General features: G+C 37.3%; 7 protein-coding genes and 1 pseudogene across 10 annotated transcripts; 2 read left to right on the forward strand and 6 right to left on the reverse strand.

Annotated features, from left to right (window-relative positions):
* Nucleotides 1-119: 119 nt before the first annotated feature.
* LOC110422125 (Plant invertase/pectin methylesterase inhibitor superfamily protein) lies at nt 120-1,085 on the reverse strand. The gene has a single exon (XM_021435912.2). It carries the CDS (start codon nt 906-908, stop codon nt 288-290), a length of 621 nt encoding a protein of 206 aa, XP_021291587.1. The 5' UTR covers nt 909-1,085; the 3' UTR covers nt 120-287.
* Nucleotides 1,086-4,463: 3,378 nt separating this feature from the next.
* On the reverse strand, nt 4,464-5,299 carry LOC110421742 (cell wall / vacuolar inhibitor of fructosidase 1-like). Its single transcript, XM_021435409.1, has one exon. It carries the CDS (start codon nt 5,101-5,103, stop codon nt 4,582-4,584), a length of 522 nt encoding a protein of 173 aa, XP_021291084.1. The 5' UTR covers nt 5,104-5,299; the 3' UTR covers nt 4,464-4,581.
* Nucleotides 5,300-5,424: 125 nt separating this feature from the next.
* Nucleotides 5,425-6,792, reverse strand: LOC110421741 (cell wall / vacuolar inhibitor of fructosidase 1 pseudogene; annotated as a pseudogene).
* A 970-nt stretch (nt 6,793-7,762) lies between these two features.
* Nucleotides 7,763-11,435, reverse strand: PAPS3 (poly(A) polymerase 3). The gene is given in 10 exon segments (XM_021436123.2): nt 7,763-8,416; nt 8,840-8,998; nt 9,620-9,925; nt 10,041-10,103; nt 10,213-10,326; nt 10,414-10,575; nt 10,673-10,735; nt 10,836-10,943; nt 11,023-11,081; nt 11,084-11,435. Coding segments are annotated over 10 exon segments (1,473 nt in total). The 5' UTR covers nt 11,133-11,435; the 3' UTR covers nt 7,763-8,026.
* A 567-nt stretch (nt 11,436-12,002) lies between these two features.
* On the reverse strand, nt 12,003-12,668 carry LOC110422276 (uncharacterized). The gene has a single exon (XM_021436124.2). The coding sequence runs from the start codon at nt 12,604-12,606 to the stop codon at nt 12,304-12,306; it is 303 nt and encodes a 100-aa protein (XP_021291799.1). The 5' UTR covers nt 12,607-12,668; the 3' UTR covers nt 12,003-12,303.
* Nucleotides 12,669-14,877: 2,209 nt separating this feature from the next.
* LOC110421209 (uncharacterized) lies at nt 14,878-17,292 on the forward strand. Of its 3 annotated transcripts, none has more exons than XM_021434729.2 (3): nt 14,878-15,371; nt 16,293-16,578; nt 17,083-17,292. In XM_021434729.2, exons 1-2 carry the CDS (start codon nt 15,000-15,002, stop codon nt 16,533-16,535), a joined length of 615 nt encoding a protein of 204 aa, XP_021290404.1. In that variant the 5' UTR covers nt 14,878-14,999; the 3' UTR covers nt 16,536-16,578; nt 17,083-17,292. The 3 variants fall into 3 exon arrangements, with proteins under 3 accessions (XP_021290404.1, XP_021290405.1, XP_089640474.1); XM_021434730.2 differs by having other exon boundaries at nt 17,131-17,292; XM_089784348.1 differs by lacking the exon at nt 17,083-17,292 and having other exon boundaries at nt 14,881-15,371; nt 16,293-16,871.
* A 151-nt stretch (nt 17,293-17,443) lies between these two features.
* Nucleotides 17,444-20,528, reverse strand: LOC110421208 (importin subunit alpha-4-like). The gene is made up of 10 exons (XM_021434728.2): nt 20,211-20,528; nt 19,681-19,777; nt 19,510-19,601; nt 19,290-19,421; nt 19,018-19,203; nt 18,760-18,923; nt 18,591-18,669; nt 18,246-18,374; nt 18,008-18,135; nt 17,444-17,914 (listed from the first exon to the last, which is right to left on the reverse strand). Exons 1-10 carry the CDS (start codon nt 20,418-20,420, stop codon nt 17,557-17,559), a joined length of 1,575 nt encoding a protein of 524 aa, XP_021290403.1. The 5' UTR covers nt 20,421-20,528; the 3' UTR covers nt 17,444-17,556.
* Nucleotides 20,529-22,411: 1,883 nt separating this feature from the next.
* Nucleotides 22,412-26,545, forward strand: RWA2 (O-acetyltransferase family protein). 2 transcript variants are annotated; one of them, XM_021435196.2, is made up of 16 exons: nt 22,412-22,800; nt 22,887-22,978; nt 23,114-23,257; nt 23,347-23,403; nt 23,520-23,592; nt 23,861-24,019; nt 24,216-24,365; nt 24,444-24,699; nt 24,780-24,895; nt 25,056-25,142; nt 25,231-25,319; nt 25,401-25,463; nt 25,560-25,616; nt 25,768-25,864; nt 25,943-26,101; nt 26,223-26,545. In XM_021435196.2, exons 1-16 carry the CDS (start codon nt 22,768-22,770, stop codon nt 26,226-26,228), a joined length of 1,638 nt encoding a protein of 545 aa, XP_021290871.1. In that variant the 5' UTR covers nt 22,412-22,767; the 3' UTR covers nt 26,229-26,545. The 2 variants fall into 2 exon arrangements, with proteins under 2 accessions (XP_021290871.1, XP_021290872.1); XM_021435197.2 differs by having other exon boundaries at nt 23,117-23,257.
* The last annotated feature ends 9 nt before the right edge of the window (nt 26,546-26,554 follow it).

Here is a 26,554-nt window from a genome sequence, read left to right on the forward strand (position 1 = left end):
TTAAAAACTGACAAGGCCCAAAGCCATTTCACCCCAAACGATAGCCCGGAAAGTGGTGCGAGAACAAGAAAGAAAGAGGCAAAGGGGCAAAAACGAAGAATGAAGACGACAAGAAAAGATGCTAAATGTATGGTTGAACTTGAAAGTTGAAACTGCTGTCTGAACTCTGAAGTACAATACTTACCAATCCAATAGAATAAAATTTACAGGCAGGAAATAAGTGCACAAGATTTCGCGACTAAAAACAAGCAGAAAATGAACATTTTCCTCATAAGTAAAATTCATAATCAACCCTTCAGCAGTATCTTGACAATGGCTACGGCCACATCAGAGAGGCTATGAAGAAGTTTGTTTCTATCACTTAACGGTGATGTCATAGACCCTGAAAATTTCTTTTCACAAGCATCTGCCTCCTTAGCGGCATCAGATATCCCATCACTGGCAAATTCAAACTGACCTTTACTCAGGGCCTCGATGGCTTGAGGAAGATTGTACTTGACAACTGGAATGTAAAGTTCTGCACAATAGGCCAATGCTCTCTCCATCTCCGGGTCCGATGCTTGGTTTATCTGAGCTCGGATGTAATTCAGTGTGTCAGTTGCATTTGCCAACAGGGTGTCAGCCACCACGCTTGCTAGGCCTTTTACATCTGACTCTGTGACTTTAGAGTTTGATCTCAAGGTAGAGATGCACAAGTCATAGAATGGTGTTTGCTTGCAAATTTGGTCTACCAGATCACCACATTGGATTGATGGTAGAGAAACTGTAAGAAGAAGAAGAAGAAGAAGAAGAAGATGGAGAGAAAAGATGGGTGGGGAAGAGATTGAGGTTTTCATTCTTGTTACCAATGACAAGAGGCTGGGGAGAGAGGGGTGATTGGTTTTTGCTGCTTGGTGATCAGATTGCATGTTCTTCTTATAGAATGATAGGCTCTTTCTTTTTGGTCATGAAATGAGCACCTTTATTGGATTTGGTTTTTGTTTCTATTAGACCAAATTTCTGTGTTCGCACATGAATCAATGCCGCACAACAGCCACATACATTGTCTCGTTTGTGGGTAGAGAGAAAAGCTTTCACTGGTTATGGATGGAACTTTCCTTGACATTATTATCTACAAGGTGAAGGATGAAACACTTGAATCACAAAGTTGCCAACAATTTGGTTTTATGTAGGAAGAACCTTGTCCCACTTCTTTTGATTGTTCACAAGCCAAAGAAGCTGTAAACTTTGAAAGAAATGTGTGGTTAAAAGTTACTACTTCCTTTACAAACTAGACAAGGTACACGTGTTCGGCTCTCTTAAATTCCAGAGTTAAAAAATTTTGTTTCTGGAATATTCTAATAAGTCCTGATTGAAAATGGGGATGACTACCATTAGCAATAATGGAATTGTTTCCAATGGCCAACACATTCACGTGCAAGTTTCTTATGCTGATCACGGATTTTATGTACAATCATAAAAAAAATGAAACCACCTGTCAACGCTTTGACAGATAACACTGTAGTTTGAGTACTTTATTAGTACTTCAGAAGGTGTTCTTAGCCTCCTGATGATCTTTTTTTCCTGATGATCCTTTTTCCCTACTCAATTCTGTCATCTTTCACCTGACAGAATACTTCAGAATTTAATAGGCAAAAGGGGGAGGAAGCGGTATCTTGACAATGGCAGCAGCGGCCAGTATTGAGATTTCATGCACAACTCAAGCACGACTTTATTCATCTGGTCCGGGATCTTGTTTTCACACAAGATAAACTTCAAGGACAGCATGGATATTGTTCCCTGAATTTATAAGTTTCTGTCTCCAAAGCCTGAATGGCAATCAGGATGTCTCCATTTTTTAAGTATTTGCATTGTAATATTATGCACTAAGGACTGCTGCACTGCAGCTCTGATTTTCTGTGAATCATATAATTTACGTGGTTCGGTATCTTTTTCTTCCCTTGTCCCTGTTTATGTCGTGGATGATGTGAGTTTTGAGCCTCTGATATATGACAGCTTATACAACAATCATAGAAGGGTGTCTGGTTGCAAATCATTGATTGGGAATTGAAAGCAAAGTTTGAAAAAAAAAAAGATGAATGATATGAAACTTTATCTTTTCTGGCCAAAAAAGTATCTCCTTATGCTTATCCTAATTGATAAAAGCTTAGAGACGTTTTAGGTTCAAAAAAGTATCAATCAAACGGAACTTTTACATCAGAGAGCTTGGTAATTTCACTCTTCCCTGAGAATAAAACTTTTTTCTCTATCTGTTCGATGCTATATGTGCCATCATGCAAGTGTACAGGCATGACTGCACCAACTCTGTTGCAATTCCAATTTGTACTAGTATAAATAAACTTCCTCATGTTCGCTGGAATAACTAGTTCCCTGTTAAAGTTTTATTAAAGATGAAAAATTGAAATACATTGAAGTAACATAAACTTTACTTGTTTACAAGAATTAAATACAAAAAATAAATAAAAAGTACTACTCTTTTATATTTATTAAAATCTAACATATGAAATATTCAATTTGATTTCATCTACATTAAGTTTGATTTCATCCATGTTAAGCTTAAGCCATCTAATGATTTGAGGAGGTGATGAGTGCCGATCTTGGTAATTTTCAACAGTCGAAATTTTCACAAGCAAAGCTGAATTAATTTTCACTGCCTGGGAGTTTTTAACACCACTTTTCTCACCTCTTTCTACCATTTTCCATTGTCGACTACTTCTTTTTTTCTGCCAGATTTAGGGCCTGCTGTGCCTGCTTTTCAAGGTCGTCGTTGGGAGCGTTACCAGCGTCTTTCCTGGCCTGAACTTTTGATGGTTCAGCTGTAGTGCCCGTGGCCTTCAAGTTTCTAGAATTTTCTGGCTTATTACCCGGTACCAAGCAGTGCGACACATTGTGTCCAATATGAGAGCCGTGAGAACAGTAGTCCGGCATCTTTGAAAATTCTACTTTCTGCTCATAGCTGCCTCTTGTATTGCCGATCACGAATCACTATACAAATAGAATTGATAGGCAGCACAAGGCAGTCATTCGACACAAACTCTCGCTATACTTGGACGATTACCATTGGCAGTGAACTCATACACATACAAAGGATTGCCGATTGTCTTTGCTGTTGCCATTAATGCAGATTTTTCGAATAATGGGGTTTTAGATTAGGGAATGACACCCAAACCGGAACAATAGAGGATTCTTTCTCTGGTGTAAAACCAGGGCTCCATTTGAAAGTCCTCATTTTCTGATTTGCTATGAACCACAGTTGCCTTGTCCATATACGTTTGAAATCATGCTTGTTGGTGAGGTTGATCAGAACATGTTTATAGTTAAGCCATCGGATATCATATACATGCACAGCCCAATGCCCATGAAAGAACTCCGGATCTCCTCCATCTTCGGCATCCTTGTGAACTTTCCAATAACAGAGTATTTGAAAGGAAGGGAAAGGGTTTCGATTTCATCAGAAAAGAAAATCGCAGCAGGTTTGTCTTTATATCTTCCAGGGTTACGGCAATAAGGGATCAAGCATATAAATACACCACATATTTAATCTTCAAAAAAAAAAAGGCTATAAGAGAAACGATTTTTTTAGTGTCCGAGTAGACACCGGAGGTGACGGCGGCTCTTGCACGGTGGTCGTCGGTTGCATGGGGGGGGACGCCGTTGCCGACGGTTTGTCACGTGGGTCCAGCGGCCTTGCATTGGCCTGGACATGGGGGGGAAGGCGCCGCGGGAGAGGGAGAGAGTTTGCATGAGTTTAGGAAACCCAGCTTAGGTGTAAATTTTGAAATACCTTCCTCGTGTTCTTATTGATGATACTCTTCATTTTTGTCTTATTCTGTCTTTATTACCTTGATATCATATCTTAACGGAAAAGAAAAGACAGGACAAGTCCACTGTTTTTCTAATTCCTAAGACCGAATGTGAATTGGCAGTTACTTGTTACCTCTGAGAATTTTGCCCGGCAAAACATAGAAAGTGAGGTTTTTTACCCGAGTCGTTCCATTGACAGATCCAAGCACACAGGATATTGTAAAATCCGTGTGTTATCTTGGTTTGATATTTTCTGCAATTAGACCCATTTCAATGACAAGGCTGCCGACGCCAATAAGGCAAATTAATGAACGTTCACATCAGGCAATCACCCCTTTTTTGGCTTAATGCCCAATCATTTCTGGTGCTTTGGATTGTAATGCCAGCCAGCTAAGGCACCATTAAAAGCAAGTGTCTGCTTAACCTTAATGGTTCCATGTATTCCATTTTGTCAATTTCTAAAATGAATAGACTCAATTCATCGTGCTTTGAATTTAAAGAATGGGCTTGTTTTGTAGGTCGTTTCCTGTATATCGAGTTTGCGGCAATTGGCACCATGCTGATGATAGCCTGAGAACCAAAAGCTGTAACCTTTTCTGCGGGGACCATAACTTTATGTTAGCGGTCTTTCTTTTCCAGCTTGCTAAATAAATATCAAAGTTGAATAGGAAAAACCATCGATCTGATTCATAAATGCATTTTATTGGAGATCATTTGATAGTAAAGAGAACCAATCATTAGTATAGGTTTTGCAACATGGACTAGCTAGATCAGGCCTCAGAGTAACAATGAGGCAATGGATTGAAGCACAAGAGAGAGCTGATTCACATCCTTGTTGCTATCAGAGATTGGCGAGCTGGGTGGGTTTGCAAAACCCTTCTCACAACTCTGAGCTTCGTTGGCAGCATCAGTTGCACTACTGACGGCAAATTTCGGATTACCTTTGACAATCGCCTCGATGGCTACTGGGATATCAGCCTGAATGATTGCGTTGTATTTATCAACACAGCCCTGCAAGGCCTTCTGCAACTCAGGATCTGTGGCACCTTCAAGCAATCCTTTAATCTGCTGCAGGGTTGCAGTGGCTTTAACATTGACATTATCAGCTGCTATGTGGGCTAGTCCTGCAACATCTGCACTAGAACTCCGAGGGTCTGACTGCAAAGATGAGACGCAGAGGTCGAAAAAGGGTGTCTGTTTGCATGTTGTTTCGATCAGATTGCTGGCTGAGTAGCTTCCAGGGAGAAAACTGAAGGAAATTACCGCCTGAAGTATGACTAAACGGATCATATTTGCCATGTTCGGGTGTAGGAACACAAATTTTCAAGAGAGTTGAAACCTCAAATCACTTCTGTACAAAAATGGGCTTGGTACAAATTTATAGGCGTGGGAATGAATTTTCTAAAAGGAAAAAATCAAATGGAATTTGAATAAAATCCTCCAATTTTAGAATATCTGCCTTCAATTGGAAAGAATTTGAATCTGATATCCAATCCAAGAAATCTAGATACGTAAATTATGACACATTAAACATATAATTATTATACAAATGTTTTCTACAACTCTGTCCAAAGATTGTGTAAACCGTATACAAATATTTTTTAGAACTTTGTCCAAAGATTGTGTAAACAGAATGATTGCATTTGAGTGATTTTAGGGTAATGGATGAAGATAATTTTTGAAAATAATATGCCTAATAAATTAAATACTTGTTCAAGATCATTATTCTTTTCCTAAAAAGCTAAATTAATATGTTTTTCAGAATCACCTTACTTAATAATTAATTATTTTATTCCTTTTCAGGAGATTCCTACTATATTTCTACATGTATCTTTTGATATTAGACCACAAGAGCAGATGTTGCGGAACTGACAAGATCAGGCCCTCACAGCAGTAATTGGGCAATGGAAGCAACTACTGCAGAAAGATCATGCACAGCCTTGTTGCTACCAGAAATTGGCGACTTTGGTGGGTTTCCAAATCTCCTCTCGCAATCATCAGCTTCATTGGCTGCATCAGTTGCACCCTGGACGCCGAACTTCGGATTGCCTTTGGTAATAGCTTCAATGGTAACCGGCATGTCATACTTAATGATAGTGTCGTACAAATCAATACAGTCACGCAAGGCCGTCTGCAGCTTCGGGTCTTTAGCCGCTCTAAGCAACCCGGTGATCTGCCTCAGTGTTGCAGTGGCTCTAGCTTTCACTTTATCTGCTCCTATGTGGGCTAGCCCCGCCAAATCGGCCCTGGAACTTCGAGGGTCTGATTGTAGAGTAGAGAGGCAGAGGTTGTAAAAGGGTGTCTTCTTGCAAGTTGTTTCTACCAGGTTGTTGGCACCACCACGACCACCCTGCAATTCCAGGGCTGAAACAGGAAGAGAAGTGAAGGAAAATGCAATCTGCAGCAGAACTAAAGGGATGATGTTCTTCATCTTCTTTTGGGTGTTGGAAGGTTTGTGAGAACAGGCCGGTCCTTGGGTTATTGACAGCTCAACCACCTCTATAAATAGTCATGAGAAACAAGTTTCTGCAGGAAAAAAAAGTTATAAAATTTACATGCAATACATAAAGTGAAAAGGTTTGTAATCCTTTCTCATTAATCCTTATCCTCTTTTAAGACCTTCGAACTCTCAGAAATGGACAAGGAAGATAAAACTTTTGATCATGGACAATCTTGGGACCAAGAATTGGGAGATAGGAACAAATATCAGGGAAAAATAGTATTATTAAGCCAACATTTCATCTTCAATCAATCACTTCTGATGGAAAAAACTGGAGCCCATCAAGAGGCGTGGGAAGGAAAACTTGTCAAGGTCTATCATATACTTGAATTCACAGTTTGGTATCTGCAGAGAAATCATCAAAGATTATGATTTGCAAAGTACATAGAATTTCTTTTATAGCATGATTGTTCATATCATGCTTTCAAAAGGGTCCTTTTTGCCATATCCGTCCTGCTTTCTCACTGGTTTCAATCTTTCTGCATGCAGAGGATAGCACTGTGAGTGGATTCCTTTCGTTTCATGTGTTTTTTTTTTTTTTCCTTCTATCATCTCTGTTCATACTTTATGGACAAGATAATGTTTCAAAGGGCATGTAATAAAAGCACCCTTATCATCTTTTTCCATAGAGGGCAAAAGTGATAAACAAATCGTCCCCACACTCAAAAACAGGAAGAAAAAAAGAAAGGAATGGGGCTGAGAAAATATTGCCAATTAACTAATGAAAGCATGCAACATTATTGAAAAGCCATTAGCCCATTAGCTTATATGGGCATCATTCTAGCTTGGGCATCTTGGCATATGCTATGTTTTTTCTTATGCTAGATTTCTGTCATAACTTAAATTCTAAAAGCTTAAAAGGACGAAGCAAACCACATTTCCAGCAGCTCGTGCTATTCTTCAATTAACTGTCCCTTTGACAAAAAATATGAAGAAACTCATCATGTGTCAAAGACTAACACTCCTCTAATCCTTGAATTCTTACTTCTTAGCAACACCATCATCTTCAGTTTCAGATATCAAAAGGAATGGATTTGATGCAAGAAACTTGCGTTTAATGATAGGAATAAAGTTGTCCATCATCTTTCTCTTGTGGCATCTAGCATTGTAGGTTTGTTGGGTTAATTCATTATCCAAGGCCGTGGCCATGCATTGAGTATTGAATTTGAGGGAGCATCTGATCAACTTTTAAGTAAAATGGGGCTGGAATTCATAGTTAAAAGAATAATTCAATAAAATAATAAGAACAAGAGAAAGATCATCTTTTCTTTACTCTTCTCTTTTTTTTTTTTTATAACTTTTTCCTTCCATTTTTTATCATGATCAATGCATCTAATCGAAATCTTTGGTTGTACCTCTTTCGTTAAAATCAAAATGGAATAAAAGAATCTTCCTTGAATTAAAAAAGATTGCAGGAATCAAAAAATGGCTGCCAACTCAACCTAGATGATGCAAAGCACAAGAACCAATCTTTAATTATAATCATCCTTACTGTGATTTTTCTGTTGATTGTGAAGTGAAATAATAATCTAATGCAGAACATACAAACAAGCCGCCTCTTTTTTTCTACCCGCCACCAATCATGAACTTTCCTGTATCTTCCTATACAATTTCTAGTTTTATCCTATCACGAACTAGGCAACCATGAGAAATTGGAAGCCAAAATTCCAAAAGCAGGACAGCAAATTTAAATTTAATATCAGAACAAAAATCATAAGAATTCTAACCCCCAGCACTCCGATACTCGGAGCCCCCACTTGTTGACACGTATCCAACAACATAGTGTGGAAGATGCTGCGAGTATATAGGGATCCTCTGTTGGTTGTAGTCACTCATCTTCCAACTAGCTTTTGTTCCTTTCCTGCTCAAGGTATCAAATTGAGCATACTTGGGTAATTGAGAAGCTTGCACGATGGACAATTCCATCCTTCGCAGAGGGCCTTGATAGCCATTACTGATATTCCTCCAGAAGTCCTCCCTGCGAGATTCTATATTGATGACATTAGTCTTGCCTGGTTGTAAGCCCCAGTAGAAATCGACGTTTGGCTCTGCCACATCCAAATCAATGTATTCTGCAGGATTAGGGTCACAAAGACCCTGTACCTCCTCAAGCTGCAACAGGTAAAACCTCAGAAAGTCTCGGACAGGACCATTAAGATGGAATATACGGAACATATAGAGCTAGAATTTTGAAAATGACAACAAAATTTACTGAAAACCCTAGCAACATAAGCCTAGCAAATGCAATCAGTAAAACCCTGACCCGAAATGGTTACAAGGAAGAGGGACTTCGTTCAACCTTTGAAAACTCAACTACCAAGCAGGAGGCATACAACCGTTATTCACCATAAACTTTGAACAAAGATGAAACAAGAGAGCTTTTTTTGTTTTACATTTCATTCACTGCTTTGCACCCAAGATGCATCAAGAATATGTGATTCACTCTTCAAGTCCTAGCAACAGCACCCCTCCTTCCTCTCTTCCACTCTGTTTTACCCCCAAAATAAGTTGAGGTTACGACAGAAGATGCTTTACCTTCAAGATAAGACAGCGAAAGCGAGACTTTATCCAACCCACCCAGTCTCCAAGCTCATCCTGCTTAGAAGCTGAAACAAAAATTTTGACAAATCGGGTATATGTCTGTGTGTATGGAAAAGGCTCCAATATATTGTCAAAATTTGACTTCAGAAGATCCTGCAATACCAAGAAAGTAGTTCTCTATTGTAATGAGTTTAAAAAAAGGTAAAATTTTTTAAAAAGACAAAACACTCTAGGAGATCCAAATTCCTCTATTTTCTGTACTCACCTTCATTTTTAGAAATTAGAGGTACCATCTATATGTTAGACAAATAGATAAAGAGTTTTCCTACCTTCTCCCTTCTATTAAATTAGAGAAGTGGAAGGAAAAGGGAAGGAGTGGAAAAGAAGTCGGAGAAAGATAGGAGCTTATCCATTAAAGACCAATCATAGGAGGCAAGGGAAGGGCTTAGAAGCATTAGTTCTCCTTCCGCTTCAGCTGAATGTAGGTGAAAGAAAATAAACGAGAAAGCCACTAATGGAGTGGGCTTTTCAGATTTATGTGTTATATCCTCCTTGATTCCACTCTTTTCTTTTCAGTTTATTCATGTTCCATCTTTCTGAGCCACTCCTTTCCGAACCTTCCCTTTGCTTTCCTCTATCTCAATGAAAAAAAATGGACCCAAGCTTCACGCCCAACCTAAACCATTTCCTTCCTTCCCCTTTCATTTTCCTCACCCATCATTCAGATTTCAATGCTGGAACAAAGGAACAGGAATAACAAAGAACAAACTGTACCTTGGTTAAATTGTGGCCTCTAAGAAACTCAGCTCTGATTTTATAGAATGTGCTTTTGGTGATATTGCAATGGCAATATTCATAAGGACTACATGGCAACTGGATGGGCATAAATAACCATGTCTCTGTGGGATTTATAGTATGTTGCGACATTCCATCTTGCAGCACTACTGGTGTAGGCCAAGGCCATAAGGCAAATGTCTTGAAGAAATTTGAAATTAGAGCACTCAAACTGGCACTTGGATCACACTGACAAACAAAAGCAGCAAGAATTGCCAAATGAACTCCTCCTAGAAATCCATTTAACTGCAACTCAATACAGAAGTAGTTGGCATAATTAGCAACATAATCATGACACAAAGCTAAAACTCATGCAGAAGCATCCCATAAATAAGAACATACTAGCAAGCATTGCACTTACATTACCATACACTCCTCGCCTCTTTGCCCATAATTTGACACATCGTAACATTGACTGGAATTTCTATAGCAAACCAAACACAAGATTTACCAAGACCGAAATTGCACAAGCAGAAAACAGTGCTTCCAGGTGCCATCAAAATTTACAAATATATAACTGAAGCAACAAGTACCTCCAAGTTTGGAACAAGCCGACAAATCCGCTTGCTTGCACGCACTCCAGACAAGCTTTTCCAACCAGTTTCATCAATATCCCTCAGAAAGAACGGATTGAATATGTCCACGGTCTGCAGTTCACAGGCTATCCCAATCAATTTTTCAAAGGCTATCAACTTTCTCCAACATAATATCTAATGCAAAGCTTCCAAGCCTACCTCAGCAACTGCTAACACTTTAAGCCGCGCATAGGGAAGATCCATTGAGATTCCATCGAACTTAAACCGCATTAAGGGTACTTTCCCATCCTGCACGCAATGGATCTCAGATACCTCTGGTCTGCTCTTAAGCATGTTGTATAGAACAACAAAAAAATCCTCCTGCATCATTACACTTACCACTATTTGAAACCATACTAATCCAAACTACCAAATTCAAAAACAAAGACAAACTATGCAGCAATTAAAATCAACTTACTGCCATGGTGGCAAAGCAAGGACCAATGCATAAAGCATCGATGTCCGACTCTGGACCATGAACCTGATCAAAAAATCGGAAAGGGTTTAAAAATTCAGCTGGCAACCTGTTGTGTATTAAGCAAGTTAGTAATAACCAAGTTGGAAAGCTAAAAGGCGCTTACCCCAAGGCCGTAAGACCTATATGTTAAAACGGTGGCACTGGTTGCAACGATATCTTGTTTAGGGAGGCGACGTTGCCAAGCTACTCGCTTAACCCACGCCATTACTATCTGCAAAGCAAAGAATTCCAGTCCTTAAATATGAAGAAAATGATTAAAATAATCAGATGGGAGAGATAAGAGGAGCTACTTTTTTAAGTTGTTTATCGACATATTTCCTCTTCTCTTCTTCTTCTGGAGATGGCACCAGCCCTCCTTCACCATTAAATGAAGAATCGAGCGTGATCTTTCGTCTTCCATTTTTCTCCGCTCCTACCCTTTAGTAGCAGTGTTTCTTCTTTTCTGCTGTGGTCGTTTGGTTTTTTGAGCAGAGCAGTGATGGCGGAGGTGGGGGACGCTGGCCGGCTGGAGGAGTTGAGCGCGGTGGGAGCAAACACGTGGCGGAAGTGGCGGGTGCTGACTGCTGAGTGTTCGTTTCTTTGTACTGCTGAAGTCCACGTGGACTTTATTTGTTGGCTGCGGTCCTTGATTGTCGGCTTGTAGCTTCCCCTAGAATTCGGTCGTTATCGTTTACGGGCCCAATGGCCTGATTGGAACTTTAAATGTAGTGGGATTCCATTCGCGCGATTTAATCGGTTCAATTTCAAAAAATATTTAAAATAATATTATTAATGATCAATTTTTTAAAATATTGAATACTATTGGATTTCAACTTGAAAAATGGGCAAAAGGCAGGAAGGAAGGATCAAGCATTGTCACGAGTTTTGCAGCCACGGATAGAAGAATTTCGGCTGTGGCTGAAACGTGTAAGACTAATCCTTTTGTAAGAACACAGAATTAGAAAAAGGCGGAGTTTCAATCAACCATGCATCTGATGAATTCATCATAAGCATTTACAGCTTCACAAGCAACGATTGCCCTTCTACTTGGCCATCATGATTTCTCTCCCCCATTGAACAAAACTCTCATTTCTTGATCAGCCCCAGCCCAATTTAACCCCGACATAGTTGGTAGCTTAGCTTATTTTCGATGCAGGTAAACTCAATTGAATCGATGAATTCTGATTGCTTTGATCAGCTCTTACCTAAGAAATTGACATTGTTGAGTAGCTGAATACCTTCAATTGTTCAAATCGAAACAAACTGGCTCAATTTCCAACAAGAAATTGAAATATACTCCAATGGTAACAGCCCATGCAAGATCATGAACATTCTGCAGGTGAAATATGGTAAAAAAGAAAATGAACCCAGACTTTCGCATACAAGGAAAAACCCAGCAAAGCTTTTCAATGATTAAGCAAGCTGCGAAATTATGAAATCGAAACAGAATAAAATAACAGGAAAAATCAAGAACCCAAGAAGAACAGAGGCGGGGTTACGAATTTGTAACTCTGTAAATTCAGATTAAAGTCGCTTTCTTACTCAGCTTCTGTACAAAAATTTGTGTATAAATTTTTCTGCTTTTGCAGAAATCAAAGCGTACACCCACAGAAAAGAAAGAAGAAACAGAGCATGGCGACTAAAGCAAAGGACTCCAGGACCGTGACGAAAGTCCACAACACGTCATCCACGATTGAAAAATCCCACCACCTGAAGCTCTGCAAGCTCCAACCACTGGTCAGGTACGATAAGTTGAAGTCCGGCCACCTGAAAACCGACGTCGGAAGAGAGAATTCGAAGTCCGGCCAGCGGAAAACTGACGAGTACCACATGGGGCACATCTGCCTCTGTTCTGCTGCCACGAGTTCAAGAGGGAACTCTTCTTGCTTAACCATGAAGTTGGATATAAGACAACTACTTTGTGGGATATTTTCGATTCTATTTTGTCTTTTTTAATACGACTAGCTATGAATAAAAATAAAACTATATAGTAAAATTGATTTATTTAATTTACTCCGCTTGATTTATCAAAAGTCCACGTGATCCAGCGGGGATTGACCCGACTGCTTGAATTAGTTGAGCATTTGAATTTAATTTCATTTATATTTATCTTTTTTATTTTTATTTTTCTATTTTTTAAATGACAAATAATGACGTAGACACTAAGCAGTTGTAGCACGCATAAAACGTGAAATTAATTTGCTTAGAAACAAAATTACTTATTCTAGAAAAACAAAATTATAATTAATTTATATATCCAAAAAAATGATGGTGATGCTTTTGATTTTTTTTTTCCTTTTTTTGGTGCAAAATCTGAAAATTATTGTTAAAATATTGTGAGAATTTTTGAGTAATTAAAATTAAAAAAATTATTGAAGTTAAAATAATTATTTTAAAAACATTTAATTATCTTAATTGAAGTCATCTATAGTCTATTACCAAATATCAAAGGCTTAACTTAAATTTCTCGTGATTATTGGTTTTGTTAAAAGTAAAAATATCAATAAAATGGAGTCATATTTAATTCAAATGGATTAATGGAGCTTATATTAGTCACTATGAACGTGAGGTGTTTTCGTGTTGGCCAATTTTTGTTGTTAGTTGCCTTCTTGGTTAAGACTTTGAAAGCTAAATGCCAAACCCCGATCGTTTTCAACTCTCAAAGATATTTTGCTCAAGTGGGGAAAAAAAGGCATTAATTTATTTACATTTTTCCCTCAACCTATTTATTCATAACTAATGAGGGAAAATTTGTTAAGCCCACATGTTTAATCCAACTCAGCCGCCACGTGTCTTCTTTTTGTTCTGATATCGATGGATTAGGTCATTTTATGAAGGTGAGAATATTAGATTTTTCTTTCATTAAAATTTTTTTACGAAAGGTCAATTTATTACATATAAATTTAGATGAGAAATTATTTTTTAATTTTATATTTATATTTACGTTTACTAATTAATTACATATCAAATTTTTATTTTGGTAACAAAAATTCGACATTATATAACAATATCGTACACAATTACTTTAAAAAAAATATCTAATTATGCAAAGAAGGGTTTCCATTGTTTTTATGTTCAGTTCTAGATTTTCTTTCTTTGAAATATAAAAACATTTGTCACACAACTTGCAAATTTGAATAATGAAATCTGTCTTAATAAATTAATATTTTTAATCGATTTAAGATCGAAATTGAAATAATCAAACCAAATTATTTATAGTAGTTTTAATGGAATTTATGGAAGTAATCGCTTTAATAAATATGAGTTGATGATATTTTTAATCAATTTTTAATCGAATCCTATTAAATTTTGCTTTGCCCAATAAATTTAATTTCCGAAGTAGTGTGAAAGATTTTAAATATCGTATTTATAGTAGTAAATTATTTATTTTAATTTTCTTTATTTAAAAAAATACATCCTAAAAGAGTAAATATTTATATATATTTTTTCTCTTTTTAAAAGAATAAAATTTTGATTATTTAGTCTTCTTTATCTTTCAAAATCAAAGGTTATCCATTAAAATATTTAATTCATTAATTAATACATAATTTTTCTTTAATAAAAAGTAGAGTTCAAATTTAAAAAATACAAGTGGGGAATTAGAGCATGACAAATTGAGAATGCACCAAATATAGCCCTTGAATGATGGATGTTAAGGTTAACGGGCCAACTTAACATTACAATCATATCTCTTAAAAAAAGATAAATTCCACTTACAATTTTTTTATGATTTTCATACAAAATTTAGTATTTTAATGAATTTTTTATGAATAAATTATGTTTCTAGAAAAATTATATCGTTAACTTTTTAATACAATTATCAAAAATACATTTTAACATAAACAAATAAGTTAATTTTTAAATTAAAAATATTTATAATAATTTTACCGAACGAAATTAAATATTATGTGAAAAAAAATAAAACTATGATGGTAAAGGAATTTACTAAAAAAACCCTTAACCCTAGATTCCCCAACTAGTTCCTCGCACGTGACAAGCAGGTGATGAAGAAAAGAGGGAAAGGGCGCGCCGCAATGATCCAAGCACCGCAAAAATTACATATTCTCTCATTTAGACCGTTCGATGTCTCTCCACGTCAGCGATCCGCGTGAATTCTGGTTTCAACGGCTGAGATCGCAGTTGCAGAAGCTACTGGTAGAGAGAGCAAACAAGCTTCCTCTCTCTCTCCTTCTCCCCGCTCTCTCTCTTCCAAATTTCTGAGTTTAATTCTGATTTTTATTTTCTGAGAAAAAAAGACGAGAGAAATTTTCTGTCGAGTTTTCTAAAGATGAAGTTGATGGAGGAAGAGAGGGAACATGACGAGGAAAAGGAAATTAAGGTTACGAAGGAGGAAGAGGCGGACGGTGAGGACGAAAGTGAGGTAGACGGCGGCGAAGAGGAAGAAGAAGACGACGACGACGACGAAGATGATGATGACGACGGGGAAGACGATGACGACGATGACGACGACGGAGGAGAAGAGGATGATGATGAGGAAGTGCAGGTTATTCACTCTTCCGGTGGTCCTCCGGTGCAGTCAGTGGATGACGATGAGGATGATGACGAGGAAGAGGATGATGAAGACGACGACGACGACGGTGAAGGCGACGGCGACGACGACGGCGACGACAGTGATGACGATGAGGAAGGTGAAGGGGAGGTAAATTCTCTTAATCTACCTTAATTCCAGTTAATTAATTATCGTGATTATTTATAAAATTCTGTGTTTTTCAAGCATTTTTCAGCTGAAAATTTCAGATCCGGTGTTTTTCTCCCTCATTGGTTTGTTAATCGTTTGATTCTTTCACCAATCTGAGGCTGAGCCTTAAAACTTGAGCTCAGTTTCATGACTTACACAGTTTCTCGAAGGATATTTGGTGTTTCTTAAGTTTTCCTCTCAGATCTATTCGTAGAATATAACTGGCGGCTTTCATTCCATTAACTGCTTTAATTATTACATCTATCTAATCACCATAACTTCGCAGATCTGAAAGCATATACTGTTGATTTAGATTAGCTGGCTACTACGGCTGATGGCCGATTTCACGATCCAAAATCCAATCTTTTTGTCCAAGAAGTTTTAGATCTAGGCTTATATTTTTCTGTTTGTGCATTTTTGTGACTTGTTTCCCAGTTATTTAATCCAGTTGCTTGGATCTTCTATCAAAACAAAGCAAACTAATTTTTTGAGCAAGTTTTGAGTATTTTAGTGAATTCATCTGGGTTTTGTTCTTTAAATCTTGTATTGTTCTTTTTTTTTAAAGTTGGCCGTAAGAAATCCTGTGTCCCGGTGGGATTTTATCCAAAGGGAAATAGTGATTCCTTTCGCAGTTCTTTTTTTCCCACCTCTCAATGTTAGGAATCGTACGTTCAATCTCCTAGCAGTCAGTTGTCGTAGTCTTTGACCCCTCTTCTCTGTGGATACCTCTCTGTAGTAATCGTGACACCTGTCTTTCATAAAATGTTTCATCTACTGTACTTTTTGTACATCTTTATCTTGTTCCATGTTTGGCAACTAGGAAAATCCGTGGAAAGTAGGTTTGTTAATTTTCTTTTGTCACCGTGTTTACCTGCCTTGTAGGAGGATATGGGGACGGAATACCTTGTCCGGCCCGTAGGTCGTGCTGAAGATGAGGAAGATGCTAGCGATTTTGAACCAGAAGAGAATGGTGAGGAGGACGCTGAGGAAGAGGATGAAGATGAAGATGATGAAGATGAGGCTGGTGGAAAGATTGAAGCTCCACCCAAGAGGAAGAGGTCGGACAGAGATGATTCTGACGACGATGATGGTGGAGAGGATGATGAGAGACCCTCCAAGCGATAGGGCTGGCCCCTTCTTGGTTTGAGGACTGACCATGCCCATATAGGTCAATCTCTTTCTCTCTCCTCTCTCTTAAAGAAACCATCTCTGTGTCTTTGTGGAAAGAATGATGGGATGCGTCATGCATTCTATTTTTTAGTTGTATCATCATGATTCGGTACCAGTAGACTTTTTATGTTCAATTTGGTAATGCATAGTTATGTTCTCCTGAAAAAAGGAAAACTATTGGGAATAGCTGGTTTAGAATTTGTGTAAGTTTATGATTCTAGACTCAAGTTGTAGACTCTGAGAAATTCCTCCGCCCCATCTTTTAGAATTGATAGCATGTTTTTCTAGTCAGATTTTCTTTCTTAAGAATTCTTGTGATCTATTGAAATGGTTGTTGGATGGCATGTGATTTTTTTGCATGATGAGTTGATGATTGATGATAGGTCTTGTTGCAATTTTCAATCGATTGATCTAAAAATCTAGTAGCGAATGGTTCTGTCTTTATGTTGAAAAGTGGTCTGATCTGATTCTTGGTTCGACTGGCCTCGTGGGCCTTGAACAGGTCACTGCCAACTGCAAACCCACTCCCAATCCCTGTTGGTCGGATCAGACTAGAATATGGTAAAAACCTGGAACCAGCCAGAACCAGGGAACTTGTCAAAACTTAATTTGGCAAACAAATGAATAAAAGAAATTATGCAGGGGGACATCGTGGGCCATGGCTGCACAATGCTATTCTGGCAATAATTTTCAGTACGTGTTGATTTTTAAATTAAAAGCTTTTTAACCAATGAACAGATGGCACTCACCGGGGGTCTGGGCCCGGGAGAGTGAAAGAACCAGCAATGTTCATGTCCTGAATAAGGATGCAACAGACACAGACAAAAGGCTTTTGGCTTCAGCTTTGATGATTACGTGGAGACAAATTTTTATGTCAAGAAAGTGTCAACGTCGTGACTACACAAAACCCACACAAAACTACTTCCCAACCTGCCAAACTTCATCAACATTGGCAGAACTTTCTTTGCAAAGGTTTTCAACGAAAGTCGAAACCCCCTAAGGGAGGGTTGGACTGGTTACCTCCGAAAGAAAAACCTGAGTTACCAGAGTCGTCGTCGTCTTCTTCCTCCAACCAATACCTCTCTAAAATCGTCACTGCCTTCTTGTAGATCTCATTGTTGCCATGGCTCTGTAGATTCTCGATTTTGTCCAATCCATTACATTCATCAATCATTTCGGTATAGATGTTGACCGCACTGTTGCCTGATTCTTTGTCAGCCTCACCGATCTTTAGAATATTCTCTAGAGCTTCGAGGCATACTGTCAAAATCCTGGGGTCAGGACAGACTAGTAGGTCACATAGTGGCTTGATACAACCTCGTTTCACCAAATATCTGTTACAAAAAACACAAGAAGTTAAACAACTTTGTTAACTGGAAACCAAGCGGGACAGTTGAATCTACAAGGCGAGAGGGGAAAGCAGATACTGAATCTGTTCTCGGGACCCGACAGAGGAAGCATTAGAAATCGCCCAAGCGGCCTCTTTCTTGATCTCGAATTCAGCATGTTGAAGCAGGTGAACAAGAGGACTAATTATGTTTGCTTCAATAACAGCCTGTTGCAGATAAAGTAAGAGTAAGCAATCTTTGTTAGTACTCAGAGTAGTGACATGTAGTCCAATTTTGACAAGGACACAGTCATTCAGAAATACTTTCGGCATGTAACCTGTATTTGACTTCTATTTCCAGCAGTGATGTTTGAAATTGTCCAGCAGGCCTCTTTCTTGATACTCTTTTTGTAGTTCTGGGAGAGGAATTCGTAGAGACAAGGGAGACCTTGGTTGTCAATTACAACCTGAAAAACATACTTCATAAGTTAATCTCTGTCAGGATTCAGACAATATGAACAATATTTTTAATGTCTTGATCAGTTATCTGGTACAACTCTCCAAAAACAGAAGAGGTTGTAAATACTTTTTGATAACTTATGTTCTTGACTGCCGATAACAAGATCAAACCTGTTGAATCCAAAAGTGCAGGGATTTCCATCAGTTCACATTTCGATAAATACCTGAGTCTGAGAATCATCACCGGTAACAATGTTCCCTATAGTCCGAAGTGCAGGGACAAGCACATTCTGTGAGGGATGACTGTAGGAAATAATAAACCCAAAAAAGAATGAGAATTGCATAAACCGGAGAGATGAAACATAAACATCATATAACCACAAGACATCTTACTGAAGAAGCTCCACCAGTCGTGGACAGATGCCTGCCTGGATCACAGCCTGAATCTTATCATTTGTACCATCCGAAAGATAGGAGAGGGCCCAGCAAGCATCTGTCAGGATTTCTTCATCACTCAATTGAATCAGGCGCTGCAAGGTTTGCAAGGCAGGCTTCACCTAAACAAGAAGAAGACCACCCAAAATGTATAACTAAAAAAAAAAGGGAAACAAGCACGGTTCTGAAACTAGCATTTCGCCTGATCCTGCCTACCTGGTCAAAGGGTGCTGGTGGCTTGCCACGGCAGAAGTTCAATAAAGCCCAGGTGGCATTCCTTAGGAGAGAGAGTTTAGAATGTTCATTTAACTGTGCCAGTAATGGAATTAGTCCACCATGACTAAGAACAATATCTCTAGACTTTGGTGAATCACCAGCAACATTTCCCAATGCCCAAACAGCCTGGGAGAGTCAACAAAGGAGTCGTCAGAAGTGAAACACCAGAAGAAAAGATATACAGTATATATCAAGACTAAAATGAAACTGACCTGCTCTCGAACATCAGTACTTGGAGAGACAAGAAGTTGCACAAATTTGGGTACAGCACCATGTTCCATAACAACATGGGTGTGCTCAGATGTACCAGATGCAATATTAGTCAATGCCCATGCTGCCTCAAACTAAAGATGGAAAATCAAGCCCGAATGATTCAGTGAAATAAACTCCGCATAACTTGAAAAAGTGTGGACCTTGTTAATTAATACACACCTGTAACTGAGGCTGATCATGATTGTCAAGAAACTCCACAAATCGAGGAACAATGCCTGCTTGGATCACCTGCTCGATGGGAGAGCATCTCTCTGCAGGCATATATCCGAGTTAAGATACAAGTAAAGAAACAATCAAGACAAATCTTTATAGCAAGAGCATTGAACAAACCAATTGATAATAGTTTTCGAAATAGAGTGGTAGCTTCCAATTGCAATGCTGAATTATCAGATAATACTCCTTCTACCATCGAAGGAAGGCTTTCCAACTGTCATCAAGAATGTGGGTTAGAAGTACACATGAAAAAGTCATTGTAACTGAAGCAAAACCATACATGCATACACAGATGGAAAAGTCAGCTAGTCCGATCAGATTGCAAGAGACCCTTGTCTGAAAAATGACTACATATCCCCAAAGGACTGCTATCTCAAGGATTAAACTACCGACCCAGGAATATGCTGCTTAGAGAGATGGTAGTGTATAACCATAAAAAGACCCAAAATTCTTCTCTCCTTCCACTTTTGATAAGCATGTAATGCATGCATGAGCTTCTTTGTCACTGAATCACATGACCTTAGCCTATACTATCAGCAGTCAGACGCCCATCTGACAAAGAAGCCCAGTTCAAGAACACAGAGAGAGAGAGGGAGAGAGAGGAAAAGAAAAAACAAAAGAAAGAAAAACTTCCTGTCAATTCTTACAATTGCAGTGGGAAGCTCACTGAACTGCAGCTGATACAGATTCTGATCGAGGAAAAAATGCCCATCTCTCCGTTTCTTCAGGAGACTTTCTTCTCTCTTGCTCTTCCTTATCTCCACCAAACTGTCCTCTCTCCTCCTCCGTGCCTCCTCCGCATCCACTACTCCAGTCTTGTACCATTTCTTCCTCGTGTTACTTGGTCTTACCGGCATTGCTCTCAAAACAACAATCTGCAGTTTCCAACCTCTAAGCTAGCAGCAATGATTGGATTCGATGAATTATATAGTGACCTTGTGAGCACCTGAACAAAGGGTTTTTCTGTTTTGTTTATTGACAACTTGTCTCATGCAACAAGCGGCTTGGCACTGTCTTGTTTGTGCTTGTGCTTTTGTAAGGATCGGGTTGGAGCTACATGTTCCACCAGTTCAAGACAACATAGAGCTACAGACCCTTTGGTTTTTCTTTGTCACTTTCCCTTTCTGCTTTGTCTTTGTCATCTGATTGCCTAACTTATTGTCTTAAATTAATTAAATCATGGATTGCAAATTCGTTCCCCAAACCAATTCTTATATGCAACATTTTCTTCTTCTTTCTTGGCCGGTTGTACAAGCATGGAATAATTCGTTTTCATAATCAAATTAATTATAACTAAATTTGCTTATTGCGTTCATATTCAACAACCAAACCGGCAAATTCATTTATATTACAAGCTCAATTTTAATAACAATAATACTCCCTACTCCGTCTCTTTTTTATTTTCACAAAGATTAAGATGAAAATTGATTTTAATAAATTTTATGATATTCAATACCTTTAAATATGGAAAAGGTCAAAAAATTATAAAATATTAATTTATAACATAAAAAATAAAAGTATTAGATATCTAAAAAATTTATGTTCGTATGCCATAAAAAAAAGATGGACTTAGAAGAAAGAACGGAGTGAGTATTAATATAAAGAATTTGGTAGGATGAAGTAAACATAGAAACAAATTGTTGAATAATTATTTTAATCCTTCTTGGTTATTGAAGTTACAGAGAGAAAATTAGGAGCACATTGATCATTTAAAGAAATTTGAAAGATGACATGAAAATGATGGATGTTAACGGATATGGTTAGTTTCAAAGCTAAGTTTTCTAATTTAAAAATATTTTAATATATTTTTATCTTATCCAACTATACAAATTTAGTAATAAAAAATTAACCCCAACCATCATTTTCACCTCTCCAATTTTTTTCCCATTCCTTTTTCTTCTTTTTCTTCTTCTTATTATTATTATTATTATTATTTAAAAATCCAAAGTTGAGGGAGCCCAATTTCAGCTCCAAAAATAAGTATGGATTCAAATGGGCCAAGGGTAAGGCCCACAGTAAAAATGGGCCACAGAGGGTGATGCAATGTGGAGTCAAGGGGATTAGACAACGCCAGCTATAAATAACAGTGGGATCACTCACATCCAATTAATGTCGGTGGTATCAACAAAAGGCCCTTCAAAATTTTGCCGACAGCTCAGCGATTGAGAATTCGTTGACACGTGTAATTCATTTAATTTTGATAACAATATTGAAGTCGTACTCACTTTTATTATTACTGTTTCGGTTAACATTATCATAAGTAAATAAAAAAAAATTTAATTTAAAGTAATAATAATTCATGGAAATTGTGAAATTCATTATTTTATGATTTTTTAATTTTATTTATTAGAAAGTTAAACAAAAATAAACTAATAGTATTCAATGAAATTGCATGATTTAAAAATTTTGAGACGGTTGAATTTGAAATTTTTTTAATTAATTATGATTAATTTATATGTGAAATTAGTAATAAATTTAATCATTTCATATCAATATAATCTATCGAAATAAATTAAATTCGATCCTTTTAAGTTGATTTTTCTATTTTGATATTAATCGTCTAAGAGAAGTAAATTATTTGATTATTTTGATCAATTTTTGGTATTTAAAATTGAAAAATAATTATTAAAAGATATAAATATTATTAATATTTTTAAACTAAATTTAAAAAATATCCTTAAATAATAATGAGGAAGAAATAGTGGAAAGATTAACCACACGAGGTTGACACGTCAATATCCGTCCCCATTCTCCGCACTTAAGCAAAAATAGTAATTATTTTAATTTAAACTTAAGCATAAGCTACCACATTTATTTATTTATTTATTTATAAATAAAAAGAGAAAAACACGGGTCTCTCAAATCTCAACTCTCCACTAACCCGCTAAAACCATTTCGTACTCTGTTTCTTCGCATTTTCTTTTCACTCGTAATTTGTTTTAATTATTTTGAAATATTTTGTCCGTATAAATAAATTTTAAAAAAAACGAAAATTGGTACGCACCGCTAGATTCGAATCAAATCCATCTCTCCGTGTTCTTCGATCTCTTATCAGTTTTTTTTTTTTCCTTTCAGTCGCTGAAGCCAGATTTCAATCAGATCTGTTTTTTTTTCTTTCTCTTTTAAGCTCACTGTTACGCTGAAATGTGCGTCGTTTTGGCGTAACTCCGCTGTCATTTTGTTGGAAGTTGCCGAAAAAAGAAAATGGCGATCGTCGGTCCGATCACTCCCGGTCAGGTGCGTGCTTTCAGCATTCTTTGTTGCTCTCAGATCTTGCATTTTGAACATATTTAAAAAGATATTGTTTGAATTGCCTTTTTCAGGTGTCGTTTTTTCTCGGAATATTTCCGGTGATTTCAGCTTGGATCTATGCAGAATATTTGGAGTACAAGAAAAATTCACTCGCATCCAAAGCGTAAGCTCTGAATTCTACATTTTGCGTTTGTAATGCGATTAGAATCAAGGTAATGTATTGGTGAAAAATGAGAAAAAGAAAATTTTGTTGTAAATAATCGTTTCTTTTCTTTTGCTTTTTTCCTATTTCTGTTAGTAGGCACTCTGATGTGAATTTAGTTGAGATCGGAAACGGTGCCGTAAAAGAAGATGATAGAGCGGTTTTATTGGAAGGCGGAGGTCTTCAATCAGCTTCTCCTAAAGCTCGGACTTCATCATCTTCCTTGACTCCAATTTTCAAGTTTGTCATCGGAGCTGTTGATTTTTTCTTTCATTTCTTTTGATTTTTGTTGATGAGTTATTTAATTTTTTATGCTTTGTTATGTGAAGGTTTCTTATGATGGATGAGACTTTCTTGGTTGAGAATCGGTTGACACTTCGAGCTATGTAAGTAAATTTTATTTTGTTGATTGATAAATGAGTCATTTCTTCCTAATAAGTAATCGTACGTAATGTAACTTGCTCCTCTTTTTGCGTTTCTTTTTGTGTTTATCTTCTTATAGATCTGAATTCGGTGGTCTTTTGGCGTATTTTTACATTTGTGACCGCACTGATGTGTTTGATTCTGCAAAAAAGGTGAAGATGATTGCTTTCTTATGATAAATCATGGTGCAAATCCATCTTATAGTGTTGTGGCTAAATAGATTTTAAATATTAGGGGGAAATGCCGAACTTGTGAAAAATTTAAAATGAATTTTAATTGAAGTATGGACTATTAAACACTCTACTGCTCTTTTAAGATGTAGCAAGTCATGCAATTCGAATTCACTGTAACGATTATCGTCTATGGCGTTCTTATCGCTTTCCCAATTAAGTTCTCTCATTTCATCATCTGTCTGTGCAGAATTACAATCGGGATCTTTTCTTATTCCTCTACTTCCTTCTCATCATAGTTTCAGCAATAACTTCTTTCAAGATACACCATGATAAGTCACCATTTTCGGGGAAATCTATACTTTATTTGAACAGACATCAAACTGAGGAGTGGAAAGGTTGGATGCAGGTTTGTGATTCTTTCCATGATGTAGTAAATCCTTAAAATCTTCTTCTCAAATGATTGTTGTCTGTTTACTAGGATAGAATATGTGTGTTGGATTGCATAAATACTCTTTTGGCTAATGCTGGTTATGCCTCAAGTTTTCAGCATTAGTACGTCAGGATTGGTAGCCTTACTATTTTCTTTTCCTCCTGTTTTACAGGTCTTATTTTTGATGTACCATTACTTTGCAGCAACAGAGATTTATAATGCTATCCGAGTTTTCATTGCTGCTTATGTGTGGATGACTGGATTTGGGAACTTCTCATATTATTATGTGCGCAAAGATTTCAGTCTTGCAAGGTTTGCACAGGTATGAATTCCCCCTAAAGTGAAGATTATAACCTTATGATTAATTTGCTTCCAACAGTGAGTATGTCTTGCTGAACAGATGATGTGGCGGCTCAATTTCTTGGTGTTTTTTTGCTGTGTCATCCTCAATAATAGTTATATGTTATACTATATATGCCCCATGCATACTCTGTTCACTCTTATGGTTTATGGGGCACTTGGCATTCTGAATAAGTACAATGAGAATGGGTCAGTCATTGCTGCAAAATTCATTGCCTGCTTCTCGGTGGTTATTCTAGTCTGGGAAGTGCCTGGAGTGTTTGAAATACTCTGGAGCCCATTTACCTTTTTCCTTGGTAAGTAACTTTCCAAAGTATAATTTCTGTTTAAACTATTGTGGGTCATGTTGATGGGAACAATTAAAAAAACATTGCAGGTTATATTGATCCTGCAAAACCAAACTTTCCCCGCTTGCATGAGTGGCATTTCCGCTCAGGCCTTGATCGTTACATATGGATTATTGGAATGATATATGCATACTATCATCCAACTGTAAGTTCTGATGCAATTATTGGCCATCTTTTTGTTGAATCTTCTTGCTAGGAATTAATGCAATTTATTTAGGAATAATGAGGCTTACAAGCTGTCTTGCTTCCACAATATATTTTCCTTTTGGAGTTAAGGGCTTGATGCTGGGGATCTACTGTTGCAGGTTGAAAGGTGGATGGAGAAACTTGAGGAAGCAGAGGTGAAGCGGCGGGTATCAATAAAAATGGCTGTGGCAACTATAGCGCTGATGGTATCATATATATACACCTTTAGACTTGTATACTTGTTTCCTTGAATTTCCATTTCTTATTCATGTGCTTTTAATGAAACTTTTGTAGATGGGATATTTCTGGTTTGAGTACATATACAAGCTTGACAAGGTCACTTACAACAAGTACCATCCTTATACCTCATGGATCCCTATAACGTAGGTGTCATCTTACTTGTGTTCATATTGACATATTTAAACTTTTGCAAGTACTTAAGTCTTGTTCCTTGTTTTGATCAGTGTCTATATATGTTTACGAAATGTCACCCAGTCCTTCCGAAGTTACAGTTTAACCCTTTTGGCGTAAGTAGCCCTTTAATCCATCTTTTGTTTCGTACTTTTACTTCTTGGAGACCAATAAGAACTAGTTTTGTCTGATATTCATTTTTTGTTTACCAGATGGCTTGGAAAGATAACACTGGAGACCTACATCTCGCAGATCCACATCTGGCTAAGGTAAGTTTAAGTTGACAAGATTGGAATCCTTGCTTCAGCGGCTTGCAAAGAGAAGATGTGAAACTTTTAAGTGATAGCTTAGGATACATATACATGCACACACACCTGCATCAATTTATTTTCCTTAACGCAATGTCCAATCAACGTGCAGATCGGGCGTCCCAGATGGTCAACCTAAACTGCTGCTTTCGCTGATCCCAGATTACCCAATGTTGAATTTCATGCTTACCACTTCCATATACGTTGCAGTAAGTAAATGGTGTCATCTTGAAACCTCAAATATCACAAATTACTCGTGCACTAACCTTTTATTTTTTGGTTTGCAGATATCTTACAGGCTCTTTGACTTGACAAATATACTGAAAACAGCATTCGTGCCAACGAAAGATGACAAGCGACTTGTCAACAACTTGATTACTGCTGTTGTAATCTCAAGCATTCTTTACTCATTATCTTTTGCACTCCTTAGAATCCCTCAGATGTTGGTAAGAATTATATCTTTAGATTGATTCTATAACCAAGACTCAAATAGCACATAGCAAGAATAATCTCTTAAAAGTTGGAATATCTCTGTCTGAATAATCTTTGTTATTTCGATATTTGCAGGTGTGAAAAATTATATAAGTAGAAATACTAAAAAGCCACCATAGCCTAGTGCATCATCACTGTGCCGGTGGAAGGGTATTACTCCATCTGCTGCAGTCTTCACAATTGTAATGTAATTGCTGAATTCATCATGAGATCGATATCAAAGAAGTCAGTCATGCTGAGTCTCAGAATATGGAACATCAGCTGTATAGGGAGAGATCAACAAGTAGATATAAAACCTCCAATTGAGGTGTTATTTTTGTTCTCCATTGTTTTCCACAGACACAGTAATAGCTACAACATGTTTCATTACCATGCCTATCTTATTGCATTCGCCATAATTATATGCG

This window comes from Theobroma umbraticum, unplaced genomic scaffold, assembly GCF_002168275.2.
Source record: "Theobroma umbraticum cultivar Fairchild unplaced genomic scaffold, ASM216827v3 scaffold_130.0, whole genome shotgun sequence".
NCBI lineage: Eukaryota > Viridiplantae > Streptophyta > Magnoliopsida > Malvales > Malvaceae > Theobroma > Theobroma umbraticum.

Excerpts from the sequence above, each read along its gene's own strand:
- LOC110422125 (XM_021435912.2), bottom strand. The coding sequence starts at position 908 with ATGCAATCTGATCACCAAGCAGCAAAAACCAATCACCCCTCTCTCCCC.
- LOC110421742 (XM_021435409.1), bottom strand. The coding sequence starts at position 5,103 with ATGGCAAATATGATCCGTTTAGTCATACTTCAGGCGGTAATTTCCTTC.
- LOC110422276 (XM_021436124.2), bottom strand. The coding sequence starts at position 12,606 with ATGGTTAAGCAAGAAGAGTTCCCTCTTGAACTCGTGGCAGCAGAACAG.
- LOC110421209 (XM_021434729.2), top strand. The coding sequence starts at position 15,000 with ATGAAGTTGATGGAGGAAGAGAGGGAACATGACGAGGAAAAGGAAATT. Across the intron at positions 15,372-16,292 it reads ATGAGGAAGGTGAAGGGGAG|GAGGATATGGGGACGGAATA; the intron begins GTAAATTCTCTT and ends CCTGCCTTGTAG.
- LOC110421208 (XM_021434728.2), bottom strand. The coding sequence starts at position 20,420 with ATGCCGGTAAGACCAAGTAACACGAGGAAGAAATGGTACAAGACTGGA. Across the intron at positions 18,924-19,017 it reads CACCAGCACCCTTTGACCAG|GTGAAGCCTGCCTTGCAAAC; the intron begins GTAGGCAGGATC and ends CTTCTTGTTTAG. Across the intron at positions 17,915-18,007 it reads GGGTCCCGAGAACAGATTCA|ATATTTGGTGAAACGAGGTT; the intron begins GTATCTGCTTTC and ends TTTTTGTAACAG.
- RWA2 (XM_021435196.2), top strand. The coding sequence starts at position 22,768 with ATGGCGATCGTCGGTCCGATCACTCCCGGTCAG. Across the intron at positions 25,320-25,400 it reads ACCTCATGGATCCCTATAAC|TGTCTATATATGTTTACGAA; the intron begins GTAGGTGTCATC and ends TGTTTTGATCAG. Across the intron at positions 25,617-25,767 it reads CAGATCCACATCTGGCTAAG|ATCGGGCGTCCCAGATGGTC; the intron begins GTAAGTTTAAGT and ends ATCAACGTGCAG.